The sequence below is a fragment of the Nicotiana tomentosiformis genome, chromosome 7, assembly GCF_000390325.3.
Source record: "Nicotiana tomentosiformis chromosome 7, ASM39032v3, whole genome shotgun sequence".
Classification (NCBI taxonomy): domain Eukaryota; kingdom Viridiplantae; phylum Streptophyta; class Magnoliopsida; order Solanales; family Solanaceae; genus Nicotiana; species Nicotiana tomentosiformis.
Genome location: NC_090818.1, coordinates 71005537 through 71027393, shown reverse-complemented (window position 1 = coordinate 71027393; position 21857 = coordinate 71005537). Strand labels below are relative to the sequence as shown.

The 21857-nt window shown below is 36.0% G+C and overlaps 1 protein-coding gene across 8 annotated transcripts; it reads left to right on the top strand.

The window, feature by feature from the left end:
- The first annotated feature begins 3903 nt into the window (after positions 1–3903).
- LOC104116065 (uncharacterized) lies at positions 3904–21559 on the top strand. 8 transcript variants are annotated; one of them, XR_011409822.1, is made up of 4 exons: positions 3904–4928; positions 5407–5491; positions 8533–8633; positions 17594–17886. XR_011409822.1 is itself a non-coding variant. In XM_070181666.1 (3 exons), the coding sequence occupies exons 1-2, from the start codon at positions 4059–4061 to the stop codon at positions 5452–5454; spliced, it is 918 nt and encodes a 305-aa protein (XP_070037767.1). In that variant the 5' UTR covers positions 3904–4058; the 3' UTR covers positions 5455–5491; positions 21210–21559. The 8 variants fall into 8 exon arrangements, 6 of the variants coding, with proteins under 6 accessions (XP_070037767.1, XP_070037766.1, XP_070037764.1 ...); XR_011409821.1 differs by having other exon boundaries at positions 8533–8689; XM_070181666.1 differs by lacking the exons at positions 8533–8633; positions 17594–17886 and adding an exon at positions 21210–21559.
- Positions 21560–21857: the final 298 nt, after the last annotated feature.

Below are 21857 nucleotides of genomic sequence, written 5' to 3'. Positions count from 1 at the left end.
CAAGTATAGTATGAGTACGACCGACCCAATATACTAGTAATTATCAAGACTAACCTCGGCGAAGTAGTGGCGAGATTGGTCAACTCTTACAACTTAAAGTTTTCAAATAGAAATTAACAGCTTGTTAGGATGGTTGTTACCCATTGTATTGTATTATATTGTTATCGCAAAGCAATGTCTGTTTTGATTGTTTAGTTAAAATTAATTATATTATATTGTTAAATTCATTATTTCGGAATAATGAAAAGTCCTATTTTTTGAAACAGCCGATTTGGTGTGGTGGGATTGTTTCCTATTTTTTTTTCAATTATGCCCTAATTTATTACTCCATAATTCTATTTTACCTTTTACCTTTTTTTAAACTTCCAAACCTCCAACCTATAACTTACTTTGTCTTCGTCTTTTTTTTTTTTTTTTCATAACTGGTTCTGCCGTTGCCAACTCCACGGTCAAAGATAACAAGAATAGGTTCGGCCCTTTCTTTGTTTCTTTGTTCCTTTCTACCCTGTTTTCTTTATTTTTTCGTTTCTTTCTTTGTTTCTTTATCAACCACCGGGTTCTTCCCTTTACCAATTTGTCCCTTACTTATCTTTATGCGTAATTCTTAAAAATTTAATATTTAAAATAATTGAGGGTATTTTAGTAAACTTATCAGTTATAGTATAGTACGATACAGTCAAACCAAACATAAAAAATATTATTTAACAACAGCGAACAATACAATCTATCCAAACGTTGTATTCATAAAATAATACGATACGATACAATACGATACTTTAAAACAAATGGGTAACAATGATCCAAACAGAGTGTAAATATTCCAATTCACTCCCGAACCCCACAAAAACCAAATCACCCGTCCCTACAAGTCACATATCATCAAATGAACCTATGGGAAATATCAAATAGGGTAATGGGTGTCTAATATTCAAAATGACTGGTCGAGTCATTACAGTAAGTCATTAATGACACCCTTGAGTGTACTTGAAAAAGAACTCAATTTGAGATAAAGTTTATACAAACGAATATTAATTATTAACAAGAATCAAATAAAATCACTATGAGATGAGCAGCTAAATCATAATATAAAAATAACTTTTAGAAGTTTAAATTAACTTGGTAAGATATGTTAAACTGAGTCCAAAGAAAAATTATTCAAATCTAGCGTATTATGAACTAAGTTGAATGCTTGTCACTTTAATTAAACTTTTGATGAATCGAGGTAAAGTATTTTTATGTTTCGTCTTTTTGAGTTGAGGGTCTTTCGGAAACAGCCTCTCTACTCCCCCGGGGTAGGGGTAAGATCTGCGTACACACTACTTTCCCCAAACCCAACTAGTAAGATTTCACTAGGCCGTCGTTGTTGTTGTTGTTGTTGTTGTTGTTGTTGTTGTTGTTGTTGTTTGATTTACCAAGAAAGTCTTAAGGAATCATAATAACGCATTTGGAAAATTCTGCGAGACAAGATTTCCTTTTTTTAAATTAAATTAGTTAAAAGAGATTCATCATTTTTAAGGATTTAAATTATTTTTTAATTTTTATTTTATAACTCAAACACATTATTTAATAATATTTTTATTATTTTTTTAAATAATATATTTATTGATATGTGAGATACACGTAAAGCATGCACCCTATGACCAGTAGCGTAAAAGCACGAATACCTTTAACGAAATATCGTTCGCCTTTTTTACCCTTTTAAAATAGAGTTCATACTAGACAAAATAGTCATTTGATTATTCTCCTAACTAATATTTAGGAGTATTAAATTAAATCAGATTTATTACTTATTAAATTTTGCTTATTTGAATTAAGTAAGAAGTCCTTATAATTAGGACTTTAAAATCATTAAAGTTTTACTTTATATAAATTTAATAATTAAAGTATGATTAAATAACACCAAATCTTTATGCGTATGAACGAAGGCCCTTATCGAAATATCATTCGCCCTTTTTATCCTTTTAAATAAGAGTTCACATTGGATAAAATAGTTATTTGATTATTTTTTTAATATTTAGAAATAGCCTTTTAATTATTTTCCTAATATTTAAGCATTTGAAATTAATTAGATTTAATATGTTAAATTTTCTCTAATTTGCACTATGTGATATACCATATTTGTAAAGAAAAGTAGCAATAAATAAAAATCAAAGTAGGAAAAGTTCGAACTTAGAATTCTTTTTAGTTTAGGAGTCTTTGTTCTAACCGATTAATTCTAGCAACACAAATAACTCCACCCTATTATTCCCATAAAAATTAATATGCAAGGAACGCAATCACTTGTCTTTGACTGTGCTTATGTGTATAATTCTAAATCTTATTATTCATATCAGAAACTTTGGTTTGGTTGACTACACAAATTACGAAAACATAAAGTTTGTTGTAAATTTCTAATTATCTGTCTCACGATCTTATTAGTTTTAAACACTTATCTACACTGATATGCACTTTTATCATTGAGGAGTCCAACCTCTACTTGCAAGGTTAAATTTCCTAAAACTTTAGTTATTGGGTTCATTCTTTTGGAGCATAGTTATTTGCCTCTAGCTTAGTTAGTTGGAATTGGTTTCTAACTTTCAGTGACAAAGGCATGAACCCTATGCTGTAATATTAAGGATATTGGAAAGTTTTAATATTTTTGGATTTTAAATCAAGATTTTATAAAAAAAAATCTCTTGCCCAAGATTTAGGACTTTAAAATTAACTAAAATTTTATAGACAGTTTTGTAATAGAATATCACTGAATAATCATGTTTGCAAAGGAATCTCTTTACTAAATAAATTTGAGAAGTGAATTGCATGTTTTATACAAATATATTTAACAGTTCTCCGACTCAAAAGCAAATCAGACGTTGACAATGATGAGGAAGGGACGGGGAAGAGGGCGAAGATGATTTTTATTAATGATACCGAATTTAACTCTGACAGCAAAAGAAAATTTTATTTTCTAGCAACTTTATATTATTTGTTCATAAATTATGGAAGACCAACGAAGTATTAGTGAGTTTGCTAGGAGACTTAAAGAAAGATATGGTAGAAATTTTATACATGAAATTGCGGAAGAGAGGATGTAACATATGTACCACATGCCTATAAATTGATTTTTTTGTGACTTTTCGTCCTTTTTCCCTTTGTATTTCGAAAATAAAAATATTTAAAAAATTTTATTAATATTTTCTACCTATATTACATTGGCTAAATCACAACAAAAATGAATACATTATGCTAAGAATCAAACAGTATGCCTATTGATTAAAAAGTTCTCATCTAAATAGTTGTAGTGTGAGATAGGCCTATTACCTGTTTATTTTCTTTACTGTTTCATTTTCTTTGAGATAACCAAAATTTTTGAAACATGCAATGCTTCATTTTTTATTTATTTATTACATTGGAGGTAGGAGAAGGGAAATGGGAAGCCGATTATAAAGTAGAAATCAAATCCTCACCAATAAGAATTTCTTTTAATTAGCCAACCAATCGAGCTACTAAGATACATCGTAAGGCTTTATTTGAAAGGATATAATAAGAATTTCTTTTAATAGAGTGATTATTCTCTTTTTAAAAAAGAAATTTATTTAAACCCGAAGTTTGTAGTTGATGCAAAGCCCTAAATATAAATACGAACAATAATTATCTTTAAGAAACTTTTTTTTGTTAATTTTTTATTTTACAATTCAAAAATATTTTTTGAATATTATTTATGTTGTTATCAAAACGTTTATTCTTATTAATATAATTACACTACCCTAAGATTAGTTATTAAAAATATATTAAAAAGTTTGAAATACAAAAAATTTATTAAAAATATATTATTCTTTTAGGAACATTCTAAAAAAGAAACTCAACACAAATACAAATTAACACAGATTAGATTGAAGTGACTGACTCAATATCCAATAAAATTGGAGCGATACCAAAAAAAAAAAACAAATCGTATTGCATATACAGATTACAGGTCGCATTGTTTCTTTTGAAAATACAAAAACCGTTTTCTGTATCCAATTTGGTCACCACCAATTTATTACTTTCTAGCTTCACCCAAATTTTTTCAGCAAATCATGGATGATCTCTCTATACACAAGATTCAAATCTCCGGCACTACTTTAGCCTCTATCCTCCACCGTCTTTTCTCATCCTCCGGCGACATCCACGGCCTATTATTCGGCCACGTGTCATTCTCCACCACCATCCCTCTTTCCGACGACCCCGCCACTACCTCCACCGCCGTAACCATCGCCTCCGACGACGGCCCAATTCGTACCGCCACTATCACCGATTTTCTCTCTATCCCTTCCCACTTTCCCCTCCCTTTACACCAGCTTGATGATCCTTCCGCCGCCGTTCTTGGTTGGTTTTCCGGTCGCCGAAAAACCCCTTTAAGACCCTCTTTAAAGGATTCTACAACTACCCTTTCTTTAACTTCCTCTGCTTCTCACTCTTTTACCCCTCAAAATGCTCCGTATTTACTTTCTCTGCCCCCCTCTTTGTTCCTTCTGTTAACGACGCCGTTTCATGAACAGCTGATACATACCCACGAGTACAAAGCTTTTCAGTACCGTATTTCCACTGATTCATTCGACCCAAAAAGTTTAGATATTATCAACATTGGTCCATCTTTTCGATCCCATTATGGTTCTTTTAGTCCTAATTCACCATTTCCTTTAATTTCATGTGACTTAAGGGGTCCAAATGCAATGGCTGAAGATGAAAAGGTGGAATCTTTGTTGAGTATTAAAAGGGGTTTGAAGGATCAGAAGGAGTTGGATTTATGTGCTGAAGGATTTGAGATTGGGAGATTGAACAAGTTGATGGGCTCAGATGCTTCAAATTATACTGTTGAATTGGAGCATTTGTATGATAAAATGCTTGTTAAGCTTGATAGTTTGGCTAGATTGGTGGAAACGAGTTCTGCTAAGGTTCTTGAGCAGGTATGCTGTATGCATGAATAAAGTTTGGGATTGAGTAGTAGTTGGATTTTGGGTTCTGTATGGATTGTGGACCCAACTAGTTTGGGATCTAGTTGAGTTGTAGTATACTCATGTGATAGTATTTCCTTTTTAGTCGATCTCGAGAAAAATGGCACATTTCAATATTTAGAAATAATTTACCTTTAAACTTCATATTTTAACTCAATGAGATGATTTCTAGTCACATAAATATTTATGGCTTAATGAGATCACAAATTATAAAAGTTTGTCTTCCTTCCCTAAATTCCGCTCAGTCAAACACATCTGATAAATTAGAAAGGAAGAAATAACATTTGTAACATTTGGATTTCATCTTCTGTATGAATTTTGTAGAACCGAACTAGCTTTGAATTGAGGCATAGTTGTCTTTGCTTCTTTTTTTTTTTTTTTGGTGAGGATATTGGTGGATTGAGCTTTGTATTCACAATAACGCTGGCAGGAAAACCACAATATGAAGTTGAGGTACAAAGTTGCTGGCTTGAAATGAATTCTGATGTTTCAGGTGGCATTTCTCCTTTTGTAAGGTAAAAATTCGTCCTTTTCTGCAGATATATGATTTTTCCAGGTAATAACTGTTTGCCGTGTTAGTAAATTGTGCAGTAATGTTGTTTACTAAAATTTCGGTTATCCCACACAGATGCTGGACAATTATGATATTTTGTTATCATTGTGTTTCCTTCTTAAGCAACCGATCAATTTGCGAAGACCGTAGTGGATAGAAAATATTTATCCGAACTCATCTAACTGCATGCGCGATATAGACAACCATTTTATGTGATTAAGAACAGAGGCGGATCCAGGATTTAAACTTTATGGGTTCATATTCGCAATTCTGCCACATCTCATCTATTTTAATGTGTTCAAAATTTATTATTTGTACATATTTAATGATTTTTTGGGCAAAAACACAGGGTATGAATGAAAGTTACGAGTTCGATTGAACCCATAGCTTCTACACGGCATACGTCTCTGATTAAGAAATCATTCTAACCAACAGAGACAACATTCGGGTGTGAAATTTAAAAGTGGTTTATTCTGATTGCATGTGATATATTTTTAATATGTTTGTAGTAACTAAATTGATTGTAGCTAAAATGAATGTCACCTTGGATTATTTCTTCATAGAGAGCCATTGGATGTGAAGAAGAAAACTTTAGCAGATTGAGACAACAATTGAATGTGATATCCTTAAAAGTGGTCATTGTAATCAGATTAGGTCATTGTTATGGACTAAGATATTTCAAAAGAGCAACTAAGAATGTATATGTACTGTAATTATGTCTCTGAACTTTTTGTTTCTTTAGGTTCTCAATTCATAATATCTTGTACATGTTAGACTTAGTACGAGGAGGAAATCAGTTGTATGAGCCTCTCATTTTCTTTATATACTCCATTGAGCTAGGATGAAGGTAGAGTGCTGTGTTCCTAGCTCAGTGGAGTTGATAAAGGAAATGAGAGGCTCAGACAACTGATTTCATCTTCGTACTATGTCTATTTTTCATCTAAGTTGAACTGTTTCTGCGGTTGTAATTGCTAGAGAGTAGACATCAGCTGTCCCGTTCCTTCTCTAATCACTGCATTCTTGAACTTCATTTCTTCCAAGACTTCTGAAAGACTCCCTTATAACCTGTAGAAGAAAAAGGTTTCTTATGGACTCATCACAGTGGATGTATATATATCTGATTAGTCACATTACATATGCCAGTGAAAGAAGGGCAATTTGCTTGATGCATGCACATTGAGCACTGTATAAGAACCCTACCCAAAACTCGTCCAATCATCTTTTTTTTTAATGAATACAACTCGCCCAATCATCTTAGCATGTAACAGCTGGCGGACTATATAAGTAAACCCGACTAGAGAGTCGGATGCTTTGCACATAACTAACTACATTCTCTCCTCTCTAAGGAAATGGACACATCTCTAACTATGTTTTCCAAATTTTTTTTGTGGTAGTGGTACTTCCATAATTGCATGCTATGCAGTGATTGCTGTCTTATTATTCCTATAGGCATTTCCTCATTTTCCTTCTTGCCTCTGCTCATTGCCTAAGTTGCCTATTTGATGCCCCCATTAAGGCATTAGCTTTGTTATGCCTAAGAGAAACTCTGGAGCATAGTTCCTTATACTCTTTTAGGTTAGGAGGTGTTGCAGGCAGATGTTAGATATGTGCGTCTTTGAGCTAGTAGCTCAACGAACAGATGATAACATTACAATAGATTCCAAGAAACTGTAAATTTGCTAATCATGGCACCAATAAGGAAGACGTGCACATAAATTTCTTCGCATCTGCTGAAGCGTTGGCACGTAAAGATGTTACACCCCACATATGAAGTTGGAGGATCTATGAGGTTTAAGCGCAACCAATCAGATGGTGACGCGTTACCGAGCAGAGGAGGCAACTGCATGCGACCAGATTTCGCTAGCTGTCTCCCCCCGGCACGACAGCCAAAGCGGGGCGACCCATTTTGCATGTGGAGCGGCGGAATTTCCAATGCTTGGTGTACATATATAAATGCAGTAAGGCTCATTCTCTTTATTTTTTCCAGGAGTATCACTCCCTATAATTCACCAAAAACGTTCTCACATCTCCTTTGAAGTTCCAAAATAGCCTAAATTGAATTAGAAGACGGTTATGTTAAGATTTAGCTTGAAGAAACTGAGAATCGTTGTCGTAACATCTATCATCTGGTGGTATTGATTCTGAAGATTCGTTAGTGGCAAAATTAATCACCATAGAAGCGTAGTTAGTTCTTCAACAAAGGTATGTAGGGCAACCTTCTTTCTTGGCACGAGTTAGTGTAAGTCCCTCCTTCCTCCTAAATGACTCCTGCATTGTAAGGTTTGGTAGTTCTAACCCCTCTCAACGATGTTGCTATGTTCTTGTACATTCTTGTTGGTAGCATTTATTTCAAGTCTAAAATGTTCCCAGTTGGTATCCTGAGGTCGGGAAGTATAATTAGTTATGAGTCTAACTTAATATTTCTTGAAGTTGATTCTACGTTTTACTTGTATGTGTATGTATCCATTACACTTTACCGAGCCGCGCTATAGACGGCCGGGAACGACACCTATTGTGCAACCACTGATCAGTTGGGTACGATGTGAAATGCTACCGAGCCCTTGTGTGGCCGGGTACCACCGAGCTCTCTATGAGGCCGGGTACGAGATAATGTAAGATAAGACACTACCAAGCCCTCATGTGGCCGGGTACGACCGAAACCTCATGAGGCTGGATACGATATGATAAAAGAAAGAAACTTACCAAGTCCTCTACGAGGCCGGGTACGATATGAAGTGATATGCTCCAAAATAGGGCTAAGTAATGTTATATTAACTTCAGTGTATAACCCCCAGAGTGGCTTAACCCTTTTAAGGCTTGCATGTTGTTAAGTTCATAGTTCTTATAGTTTATGCCCTCGGTAGCTCGTCCCCGGTACCAGGTTGAAACCATGCCCTCATATCTCTTATGTTATATCTCTGATTTTTATATTTAGCCTTACATACTCGGTATATTTTCCGTACTGATGCCCTCCTCTTTTGGTCACTGTGTTCATGCCCATAGGTGCAGATAGACCCGGTGGCGTCCCTCCCCCGTAGGGTGCTGTTCCAGCTGATTGGTTGTTGCTCTTCACTCCTTCAGAGTATCCGTTCAGAAGTCAATAGGTACTGAAGCAGATATCATAAACGTTTTGGGTACGGTGGGGCCCTGTCCCGACCAGGTGATGTAATATGTATATCTCTTTTAGTACTCTTAGAGGCTTGCAGACTAGTGTTAATGGTCGAGTATGACGATGTTGGTGACAGTGATAATCATGATAAAATGTCAATGTTTCTTTTGTTAATCAATTGCACACATCTTAATTTTGGTGACTATTATTTGGAGGCCTCGACGGCCCAAATTTTATGAATAAGAAGGATGTAAGCACGGATGTCGGTTCGCACGGGCCTCCGGGCATCGTGTGTCGGTCACACCTTCCAAGATTGGGGTGTGACAAATTTGGTATCAGAGCCGGTCGTATCCTAGGATGTCTGCAAGCTGTATCCAGTAGAGTCTTGTTTATGAGTATGTTGTGCACCAATCTTATAAACAGGAGGCTACAAGATATCCTGGATGAATAATACCCTTCTTTCTAATCTAGATCGTGTGATAGAGCTGAGTCATAAGTATTCGCTTCTAATTCTCATCTTGCTTGTGTTTATAGCAATGCTTACCACGAGACGTCAAGCACTTGCCCAAGGATTGAACGAAGAAGCAGGAGAAGGTACCAGTCAGGTGTCGCCTGCCCTGATGGGTCAACATGGACCCCACGATAAGGTTGGGACACAGGTTTTGGTGACAGCACCACCACCCCCGGAACAACATAGAGAAGTTAATGTCCCTCATATTTCTCCCCCGGATGAGCCTGAACAGGATCTAGATATGAGAAGTGCAGCGCAGTTGTTAACTCGGTTAGTGGCCTCTCATGCCCAACGTCAGGCCCCTGCCACTTCAGATAAAGCAATCAGTACAAGAGTTCGAGATTTCATAAATGTAGACCCCCCGGTATTCACAGGAACATATCCAAACGAAGATCCTCATAACTTTCTAGATCAAGTGCAGCGGACCTTACGAGTGATGCATGCCACTGATACTGAGTCCGTAGAACTTGCCTCTTACTGGTTGAGGGATATAGTGGTTGTGTGGTATGAGACTTGGGAACAGTCTAGGGGACCTCTAGCCCCAGTTGCGGGATGGAGGAAATTTTCTGAGGCATTCTTGCAACAGTATATGCCTGTTGAACTCCACCGGGCTAGACAAGACAAATTCTTGCGGATGGAGCAAAGTAATATGAGCGTCCGGGAGTACATCATGCAGTTTAACTCCTTGGCTGGGTATGCTCCATCGGTGGTGGCCGAGATGAGTGACCGGGTGCATTGCTTCATGGCCGGTTTGGGGTCGCATCTGATAAATGAATGCACCACAACTTCTCTGAACTCGATTATGGATATTACTCGTATTCAGGCCTACGCACAGAACATAGAGGATCGCAAAAGGCTACAGCAAGCTGCTCGAGAGCACGACCAAGGTCTCTAAGAGGGCCCGGTCCACGGGAGATACGGGAGAGCTTCGAGGCGGGTTTAGATCCCCATTTCCTCGGCAGTCACCAAGCTCGGTGGCCAATGTGCCGTCACAGTCCCAGGGCCAGTATCGAAAACGGGCCACTTATTCCGGTCAGGGTCGGGATTTTCGAGGGCAGAGTTCGCAGAATAGTGGAGACACTAGCAGGATGAGATCCCCGATGCCACGTTGTGGCGGATGTGGAAGGAATTATTTTGGGCGTTGCCGCCAGGGCTCAGATTTGTGTTATTCTTGTGGGCAGCCTGATCATATCATGCGCTTTTGCCCAGTGAGAAGTATGGGTGGCGTGATGCCGCCAGTGGGATCAACAACAGCTTCTTTATCGACGGCACACCCTCGTGAACAAGGTATGCAACCGCCGATGGGAAGGGGTAGAGGTAGAGGTGGAATGTCGGGCCTGAGTGGGCAACAGCAGAATCGCATCACATGAGGCGGAAACGAACATGCATAGTGGAATATCTGGGCATTGATCTTGCATTCTTTAAAGGGATAATACATAATTACCCCTTTAGGGTTGTCGCACTTTATCAGTTGCACCCTCATACTTCTCTTATGACTCCCCTGTATTTGTTAGAAGTGTAATAAGTACCAACTTTTCAAGCCAATCCCAGTTTGAATAAAAAAAGAAGTTCAAATTACACACCAATCCTTGCTTGCCACTTGTCAAATTCATTTTTTTTTTTCAATTTACCTTTTTATTTGTCTTTTTTGTCTTATTTTATTTTTTCTTTTGCATTTTCTTTCTCTTTATCTCTTTCTTTTGCTTCACCATTTTCTCCCCCTTATACCCGTAACATCCCCCGCCCCCTGCTCCTCGTCGTCGATACCCATCACCCATCAAGAAACTCTTATCTTAAATCAAAAGGTTGCCTGAAAATAATAGAAAAGATAAAATTTTATGAGCATCTTTTGACTAGCGTGAAAATGATCTTCTAAATCTGTGGGAACGGGGCAATAAATGGTGGAGATGACTTATCAGAAAGATGGCACCATCGGAATCACCTTTTTTCCGGTGAGAAACATTGTAAGAAAAAAAAGGAAAACAAAAAGAAGAAAAAAAAGAAAGAACAAAAAAAAAAAAAAGGAAAGAAGAAAGAAAAAAGTAAAAGAAAAGGAGAAAACACAATGTCACGACCCAAAATCCCACCACAGGCGTCGTGATGGCACCTAGTCTCTAAGACTAGGTAAGCCGATTTCCATTTCATTTTTGAAGCCATTTTTTTTTAATTAAATAAGTAACCAAAACTAACAGTGGAAATAATTACAATATACAACCTCCCAAGACTGGTAGTACTTAGTCACGAACTCTAACTGAATACATAGAATGATCACGAGAACCGAATATACAATACTGTTTGATTACAAGTTAACAGTACAATGAAATGAAAGGACTCCAAGGAACTGCGACGACCAAGCAGCTCTACCTTGAATCCTTAAGACCCCACTTTAACTCTGCTCAAGTCTGTTATCGATAACAATACCTGGCTCTGCACAAAAATGTGCAAAAGTGTAGATTGAGCACACCACAGCGGTGCCCAGTAAGTATCAAGACTAACCTCAATGGAGTAGAGACGAGGTACAGTCAAGACACTCACTAGTCTAATACCCTGTGCAATATAGCAGTATACAATGGTACTGGAAAATAACTAACAATGATAACAACAACTCAATCAGTGATATCACAACAAGGCAACATAAAACAACCAATGATATGCACAGTAAGACTATAAGATCACCATTTAATATCGCTCAACAATTAATAAATACAATTACACCCAGTTAAATCAAGTTCTTCAATTAAATATCTTTCACATATAATTCTACCAATTAACTCTCTTTCAAATATAATTTTCCTCAAATAATTATCTTTCAAATACAATTCTTTCATATAATACTTTCTAAATAAAAAGAAATCCTTCCAAATAAATATTTTGAATATAATTCTTCAATTAAAAAGTCACCATGTGACACCTCATTTCATAATAATAAAAATACGGGTCTCAACCCAATTTCATATTTTTCATAAATATGGGTCTCAGCCCATTATTAAATCATTATATTTCTCCGGCACATCGTGCCCTCATTTCATATCTCAACTGCACAGACAACTCACATGCCAAATATCATTATCATTTAGTCACAGCACCTCGTGCCCACATTTCATATCACAATCACACGAACAATTCACATGCCAATATCCTCAATGTATATAAGATCCACATGATCAATTTATTTCCACTAAAGTGAATTTAAAAGTTTTTAAATCAAGTAAGAAATCAACAAAGAATTGAATTTTATTTTATTTTATTTTTTTGAAATCATTTGGGTGAAAAAAATATCCTTGCACTTATATCAAAGCATCAGATAAACTACCGGTTTGGTTGTAAAACTATTTAATTTAAAACATAATAATAACTTTTTTATTTAAATCAACTCAATCATCGAAAATCAGTAAGAAAAACTAGAAATATACTTCTTCAGAGTCTCGTGCTAAAAAGCCAAAGTCTACACAATACAACTAGGAGCACAAAACACATAATAATAAAGTCAACTAGTACACCACGGAAGAAGACAAGAATTTACATATTAAATAAAACCAAATCACCCAAGGCAAGAACATGAATAAAGAAATATCAACAGGGCACTCCCGAGGTACCGCCTCGTAGTCCCAAATCATAAATAAATTCACAATATCTCATTTACTTATATCACCGCGGGAGCCTTCACATTAAATTTTTAAAGAAATCATTTTTCCGAAATAGCATCCCGCGTTTTAGCCACCCTTATCACACCGCATGACTTCTAGTAGTTCCCCTACTAGCCACGCGTTTCAAGCCACCCTTATCTCACCGCATGACTTCTAGTAGTTCCCCTACTAGCCACGCGTTTCAAGCCACCCTTATCTCACCGCATGCATTTTCAACACCCTGACCTTATATCACCGCATGGCTTCTAGTAGTTCCTCTACTAGCCACGCGTTTCAAGCCACCCTTATCTCACCGCATGCGTATCAATATCACAATATTTCACAAGTCGCACCTCAAGTGCCCAAATATCACAACATTTCACAAATTGCACATCAAGTGCTCAAATCTTACAACATATCACAGATTGCACATCAGGTGCTCAAATCTTTCGACATATCACAAATTGCACATCAGGTGCTCAAATCTTACAACTTATCACAAATTGCACATCAAGTGCTCAAATCTTACAACATATCACAGATTGCACATCAGGTGCTCAAATCTTTCAACATATCACAAATTGCACATCAAGTGCCCAAATATTACAACTTGCCACATAAATCAACAATACATTATTTTCTACAATAAAGAGCACATGGCTCAACCATAATGTGTACAAAAATCTTAACAAAATATCCGGAAGTGAACAACTCAACAAAATAATATTTCACATAAAAATCAAGGTGGCAATCACACCAAATCATCATGTAAAAACAATTTCAACAAACAAGGATCTAGGCATGACAAATAGAGGATTTAATAATTGCCAATACTTTCCAATTTAACACATAAGGGCGTCTAAGGATTTTTAATCCATGAAATTTGCACATATAAACCAAGTACGTACTCGTCACCTCGCGTACATGGATTTCAATTACACAATTTGCACATAATACTCAATACCTGAGGGGTAATTCTCCCACTCGAGGTTAAGCAAGACACTTACCTCGACGAAACTAAGTCAATATTTTAAATGATCTTCGTGAGTGAAGCCACCTTCGGACGGCTCAAATTTGAAATTCACCCCTTAATAATACTACGATGGTCCACCACACTAAACAAATTTCAATCTACAACAATGCAAAACAATTGCACCAATATTAGTAAACAAGTTTCCAGATATTTGGTCATTTAGGCATTTTATCAAACACCTAGTAGGCATGAATCTCTACATATCTTAACCATAGAATTAGTTCCTCCAACTACTACCATTTACCAACAATTTATCCCACCATCATTCTTAAACAATTCATAACTTCCAACATCACATACATGATCATCCATCCACACCCAACCAACAAAATTTCATCAAATATAATCACCTTTCAATCTCTACAATGGTCATGTATTTAAATTGGGAACATATGGCTTCCAATCGCCATACCATAAGTTCTAATACTTAATTGATACTCATATTCCCATAATATATCCATACATGTAAGTCTAAGGGTGTAGGATTACCTTTTTGGAAGAAATCTTACAAAACCTTCCTTTGAGTTCTTGAAGAAATTTCTTGAAGATGTAAGTATTTTATGTGTAGATTTCATCAATACTAGTGTAGAAATAATGGAATTTCACATCAAGATAATGGGGGATTGCTACCTTGAAGAAGAGAGGAGTTGGTGGTCTTGAGAGAGCGGAGAACAGCTCCAAAATTCGTCCAAATGAAGTGGGGAAAATGAACCCCGAAATTGTATCTATAGGCCCAGATTTCTGGGTTTCGGATGCTGCCCCGGATACTATGGCAGCACTTCACTGCCAGCCCCTTTTTGGTAATTTGGTCATAACTTCTTGTAGAAATGTCCAAATGACGAACGGTTTGAAGCGTTAGAAACTAGACTCGAAGATCTTTTATTTGATAGGTTGTGCATCACATAACACCTTATATATATGTAGATAATCTCGTTCTAAGTTAGGTCTTATGCCGAAACATAACAAATCGATCCGGAATGACCTCAAATTTTGCACACAAGTCGTAAATGACATAACGAAGCTATTCAAATTTTCGGAATTGAAGTCCAAGCCCGATACATCAAGGTCAACTCTCAGTCGACATTTTTCTTAAAATCTTCCATTTTCCAACTTTCGCCAAAATGCGTCGAATTCTCCTACGGACTTCCAAATCCAAATCCGGACATACGCCTAAGTCTGAAATCTCCATACGAAGCTATTGACACTATAAAAATCCCATTCCGGAGTCGTTCTGCTCAAAAGTCAAACTCCGGTCAACTCTTTTCAACTTAAGGCTTCTAACGTGGAATTTATTCTTTCGAACTAATCCCGAAACACTTGAAAATCAAAATCGACGATTCACACACGTCATAATACATCATATGAAGCTATTCAAGACTTCAAATAGTTGGAAGGAGAGTAAATGTTCAAAATAATAAGTCGGGTCATTACATTAATTTGTCTTATACTTTCCAATTTAATACATAAGGGCGTCTAAGGATTTTTAATCCATGAAATTTGCACATATAAACCAAGTACGTACTCGTCACCTCGCGTACATGGATTTCAATTACACAATTTGCACATAATACTCAATACCTGAGGGGTAATTCCCCCACTCGAGGTTAAGCAAGACACTTACCTCGACGAAACTAAGTCAATGTTTTAAATGATCTTCGTGAGTGAAGCTACCTTCGGACGGCTCAAATCTGAAATTCACCCCTTAATAATACTACGATGGTCCACCACACTAAACAAATTTCAATCTATAACAATGCAAAACAATTGCACCAATATTAGTAAACAAGTTTCTAGATTTTTGGTCATTTAGGCATTTTATCAAACACCTAGTAGGCATGAATCTCTACATATCTTAACCATAGAATTAGTTCATCCAACTACTACCATTTACCAATAATTTATCCCACCATCATTCTTAAACAATTCATAACTTCCAACATCACATACATGACCATCCATCCACACCCAACCAACAAAATTTCATCAAATATAATCACCTTTCAATCTCTACAATGGTCATGTATTTAAATTGAGAACATATGGCTTCCAATCGCCATACCATAAGTTCTAATACTTAATTGATACTCATATTCCCATAATATATCCATACATGTAAGTCTAAGGGTGTAGGATTACCTTTTTGGAAGAAATCTTGCAAAACCTTCCTTTGAATTCTTGAAGAAATTTCTTGAAGATCTAAGTATTTTATATGTAGATTTCATCAATACTAGTGTAGAAATAATGGAATTTCACATCAAGATAATGGGGGATTGCTACCTTGAAGAAGAGAGGAGTTGGTGGTCTTGAGAGAGCGGAGAAGAGCTCCAAAATTCGTCCAAATGAAGTGGGGAAAATGAACCCCGAAATTGTATCTATAGGCCCAGATTTCTGGGTTTCGGATGCTGCCCCGGATGCTATGGCAGCACTTCACTGCCAGCCCCTTTTTGGTAATTTGGTCATAACTTCTTGTAGAAATGTCCAAATGACGAACGGTTTGAAGCGCTAGAAACTAGACTCGAAGATCTTTTATTTGATAGGTTGTGCATCACATAACACCTTATATATATGTAGATAATCTCGTTCTAAGTTAGGTCTTATGCCGAAACATAACAAATCGATCCGGAATGACCACAAATTTTGCACACAAGTCGTAAATGACATAACAAAGCTATTCAAATTTTCGGAATTGAAGTCCAAGCCCGATACATCAAGGTCAACTCTCAGTCGACATTTTTCTTAAAATCTTCCATTTTCCAACTTTCGCCAAAATGCGTTGAATTCTCCTACGGACTTCCAAATCCAAATCCGGACATACGCCTAAGTCTGAAATCTCCATACGAAGCTATTGACACTATAAAAATCCCATTCCGGAGTCGTTCTGCTCAAAAGTCAAACTCCGATCAACTCTTTTCAACTTAAGGCTTCTAACGTGGAATTTATTCTTTCGAACTAATCCCGAAACACTTGAAAACCAAAACCGACGATTCACACACGTCATAATACATCATATGAAGCTATTCAAGACTTCAAATAGTTGGAAGGAGAGTAAATGTTCAAAATAATAAGTCGGGTCATTACACACAAAAACAAGATTTGCTTCTCGCCGGAATCACCAACTTTTCCGGCGAGTAATATAGCAATGAAGACAAACCTAAGATGAAAAAGAAAAAAGAAAGAAAAAAGAAAAGGCATTAATAGAGAAGGATAGAAAAGAAGAAAAAAAAGGCAGAAGAAAAGAAAAAAGAAAAGGAAAGGGCAGAAGCTAGCCAGGGATGTAAAAATGGCGGATGGAGTAATAAGGGAGAAACAAAAAAAGTGAATAAAAGAAAATAAAAAATAAAAAAAAATGAAATTTTAGAACTTTTAACGCTCGGACATTACGTGCAAATCAAAGCAAGTGCCACATCAGCTCAAAGGATGGTACACTTATTACACTTCTAACAAATGCAAGGGGGTCATAGGACTCCCGCAAAGTGTGAGGGTGCAATCGGTAAAATGGGATAACTCCAATGGGGTAATTATGTATTTTCCCTTCTTTAAAATTCAAAGGTTTGCCATTTCTTCTTGCAGGAGAATGAACGTTGAAACATTTCTGTAGTTGCACTTGTGAAGTCTTTATTTTCTTATACCCTATTAGCTATGCACTTTGCATTAACCTACATATATTTAGGTCAACCGAATGATGAAAGCACAAAATTTTTCTTGCTTTGATAGCTGCTTGGAAAGAAGTAGGAGAGCAGTGTTTATCTTTTATCTGAGATACTCAATTTTTGTCTTGCTCGTAGATCACTGGGTGGCGAGGATAACTGCTGATGAAGCTTTGCAGCTTGATGTGTAAGATTAAATGATAGAATTGCTTGCTTACTGCGGGTGTGCATTTTCGTTGAACAGATTTGAAGATATCCTCTTCTTGTTCTGCCATTCCCGAATGTCTAACCTTGTTTTTTACCCAAAAAAAGACTGCTTTCTTGTTCATATTTCCTAGCTGGTTAAAAATTTCGCTTTGTTTTGGATTGAATCTCCGAGACGTGTGGTTTGGACTTTTTCTTCTTTCTATATACACTTGTATTGTGAAGAACTTTGCTTTTGTCCTTTTTGGCGCAAATAGCAATCGGCATTAGGGTAAATATTTGATGCGGGTAAGTTTTTATCCAGAATTGGGATGGCACTGAGGGAGGACTTCAAAATTGAGTAATTTCCTGCACAGTCCCACCTCCGCGCATCCTGATCCATTGCAATTCCTAACGTTCGACTTGGCAAATTCTTAGAAGAGTTGAAGGACTATAATTTTTGCGGCATTAGTTTTTTGGTGCTGAGATATATTATTTTGTTAGCTTTTTGGTGCAATCTGGTAATTGAACATGATATAGATGGAATGCTAGACACAATAGAGGGTTTGCACAACCTGTAATTATGCCTGATGCACGGGCTTAGTGCATACATATATATTATCTTTGATTACTTTTCAAAAAATTTTAAAAAAAATTGCGGCATTAGTTTTCATCCGATTATTTTTATTTGAACATAGTGATAACAAATATTGAAATTGTTAGCTTCTTCACTAAGAATTGCGTGATTTTACTCTACATTGGAAAAGAATGAGACATGGAAATCCACTCATGAGTTCATTACACTTTCACGGTCTTCCACTTTCTATTACATTCTTTGTTTTAAGTATCGTTGTTTTATTGACCTTTTAGCATCACACCATCAGAGTCCAGAGATGAATTCAGTTGAATCCATTGAATCTGCTTAGAATCTACTTTTGCGCACCATTGCTTAGAAACTATTATTTTATTGGACAAGCAGTTTAAAGGAAAAAAATAGATAACAAGTAAAGAAGAAGAAACGGTCAGGAGTCAGGACTTTAGTCAAGTGACAAAGGATGGCAGAGGTTGAGAGATTGGTGATTTAGATCTAACGTGCGCGAACTAAGCATGATATTTAAGTGGGGAAACGATTTCTTGGTCATATAAAAAAAAACAAGAAAGAAAAACCAAAAATAGCAAAAGAAAAATGGAAATTACGGGAGAATTGGCTTTATATATATATATATATATATATATATATATATATATATAGAGAGAGAGAGAGAGAGAGAATTGGCTCAGTATAAGAAACTCCAGCATTAACAGGTAGATGGGGTAGGTCAAAAGTTAAGGAACCCTCACAATATCCTCTAACGGAGGTAAAGGTTTAAATAAGAAAACAAAAATTAGAATTAAATGCTCGTCATTGTTATAAAATAAAAGTAACTTAGTAAAACATGAACAAGACCTGTTGTTATGAAATAAAAGCAATTTAGTAAAACATAAACAAGAAATGGAAATAGAGAGAAGGAAGAGATTTTCTTCTTCAATTGTGTGTATTTTTTTACTTATTACAAGGCCTTTATATAGGCATGAAAAGTGAAAAAAATATATCATTAAGTATAGAAATATGTTATTGAATATGTCATTAAGCATTTGAGAAGATCATGGAGGAAGAGTAGATATCCACCATAATTTGATTTTTCTTATAACACTCCCCCTTGGATGTCCATAGATAATGTGCCTCGTTAAAACCTTATTAGGAAAAAACCCAATGGGAAAAAAATTCTAGTGAAGGAAAAAGAGTACACATGTTTAGAAATATGCCTTTTTGGTTGCCTCGTTAAAAACCTTGCAAGGAAAACCCAGTGGGACAAAACCTTGTAAGAAAAAAAGAGTACAACGCGTATTAACTCCCCCTGATGAGAGCATCAATTCACATCCTTGAGCCTTCGCATCCCAATCTTGTACACTAGTTTCTTGTAGGTTGACGTCGGTAGAGATTTGGTGAACAAATCAGCCATATTATCACTTGAACGGATCTGTTGCACATTGATATCACCATTCTTTTGAAGATCATTTATGAAAAATAACTTTGGTGAAATGTGCTTTGTCCTATCCCCTTTTATGAATCCTCTCTTCAACTAGGCTATGCATGCTGTATTATCTTCATACAAAATTGTGGGTAGTTTGTCACACTTCAAACCACATTTGTCTCGAATAAGGTGTATTATAGATCTCAACCATACACATTCTCGACTTACTTCATGAATAACAGTTATCTCAGCATGATTAGATGAAGTAGCCACGATTGATTGCTTAGTCGATCGCCAAGATATGGTAGTGCCTCCATAAGTCCATATGTAAATACATAGCCTGTTTGAGATTGAACTTTTTGTGGGTCATATAAATACCCAGTATCGGCATAACCAACAAGATCAGGACTGCAATCATTGCTATAAAATAATCCCATACCGGTAGTCCCTTTTAGATACCGCAGTAAGTGTTTGATTTCATTCCAATGTCTCTTTGTAGGAGTAGAGCTATATCTTGTTAAGACATTAACTGAAAAAGTTATGTCAGACCTTGTAATATTAGAAAGATACATTAGTGCACCAATTGCACTAAGATATGGTACGCCGGGACCAAGAAACTCTTTATTATTTTTATGAGGTCGGAATGGATGTGCTTTATCCATATAAAATCGCTTTAAAATCATTTTAGTGTATGTTGATTGATGGACAAAAATTTCATCTTTTATATACTCAATTTGTAGACCAAGACAAAATTTTGTCTTTCCAAGATCTTTCATTTCAAATTCTTTCTTTAAATAGTCTACTACTTTAGGAAGCTCTACTGCTTTAGGAAGCTTCCTATGAGTTCCAATGATATTTAAATCATCAACATACACGGTGCTTATAACAAATTTAGATCTAGATCTTTTTATAAAGACACAAGGACAAATTGAATTATTCTTGTACCCTTCTTTCAACAGGTACTCACTCAGGCGATTATACCACATGCGCCCTGATTGTTTCAATCCGTATAAGAATTTTTGAAGCTTTATTTAATAAATTTTTTGGAAACCTTAATATGCTTTAGAACAATTTAAATCCTTCAATGATTTCCATAATACGCATATTACATTTTTCTTGTATTGCCAGATTAAAATCTGAAATGACGACATCCACCACAGGAGAACATGTCTCTATATAATCAATGCCAGGATATTTACAAATCTTCTTGTGACACAAGTCATCTTTGTCGTCTTTATGTCTATCGACTTGACCTTTTTTTTTCCGCACAAGAACACATTTATACCTCCACTGGCTTTATACTTTCAGGTGTTGGGACTATCCGTCCAACTTCATATTTTTCATGTGAAATCAATTTTCATTGCGTATTTTTCATTTGGCCAATCATTTATCTGTCCAAATTTCATGACAGATTTGAGCTCAAGATCCTCGTCAATATTAATAATATTGAGCGCTACATTATATTAACAATATCGTTGACGATCATTTTATATCGGTTCTACTATTACCCAATAAAGACATAACTTATTGAGATCTCTTTATCTTATTATTTTCAGGTACCTGAGCCTCTCCCATGAGGTCTTATGAAGTGTTATGTCGTGGTGCTCTTCTAGAGCACTTGCCTCCTTATTATGACCATCTTGAACATTTGCTCATCTCCTTCTTCAAGGAGTTTTATCTTTGGAATCGATTAGTCTATTATGCTTTATGCATGCCATGGACTCTATTCATTATGAACTTTATTTTATTTGGAGCATTAGCAGCTGAACATGACATTTAGCTTTGGGTCAGCAAATACGCCTAGCAATATTTTCAAATGAATTATCACTTGAACTTCAAGTGCACATTTTCTCGTACGAGGATTTCGATGTACTCATAATAATTCATTACATGCATTACTTTTTCAGCTGCCCATTTTCTCCCCCTATTGTTGAGATCACCAACACATATCCCTAGCCTTATTTGGGGATCCATCTTTGTGCATTGTGGTGGAATAATTAAATCATATAGTACATTCATATTTCTAGATGGAAATTATTTGGTTCCTGACCCTGAACCGATTGTGATAGGGAGAACTTATCATAACTTGGCTAGATACGTACAAGTGCTGTTGTATATTAAATAATACATCACATACCAAATTTTATTTTGGCAATTTTGTTCTCATAACAAATGATTTAGATATAATTTGAGACATACAATTT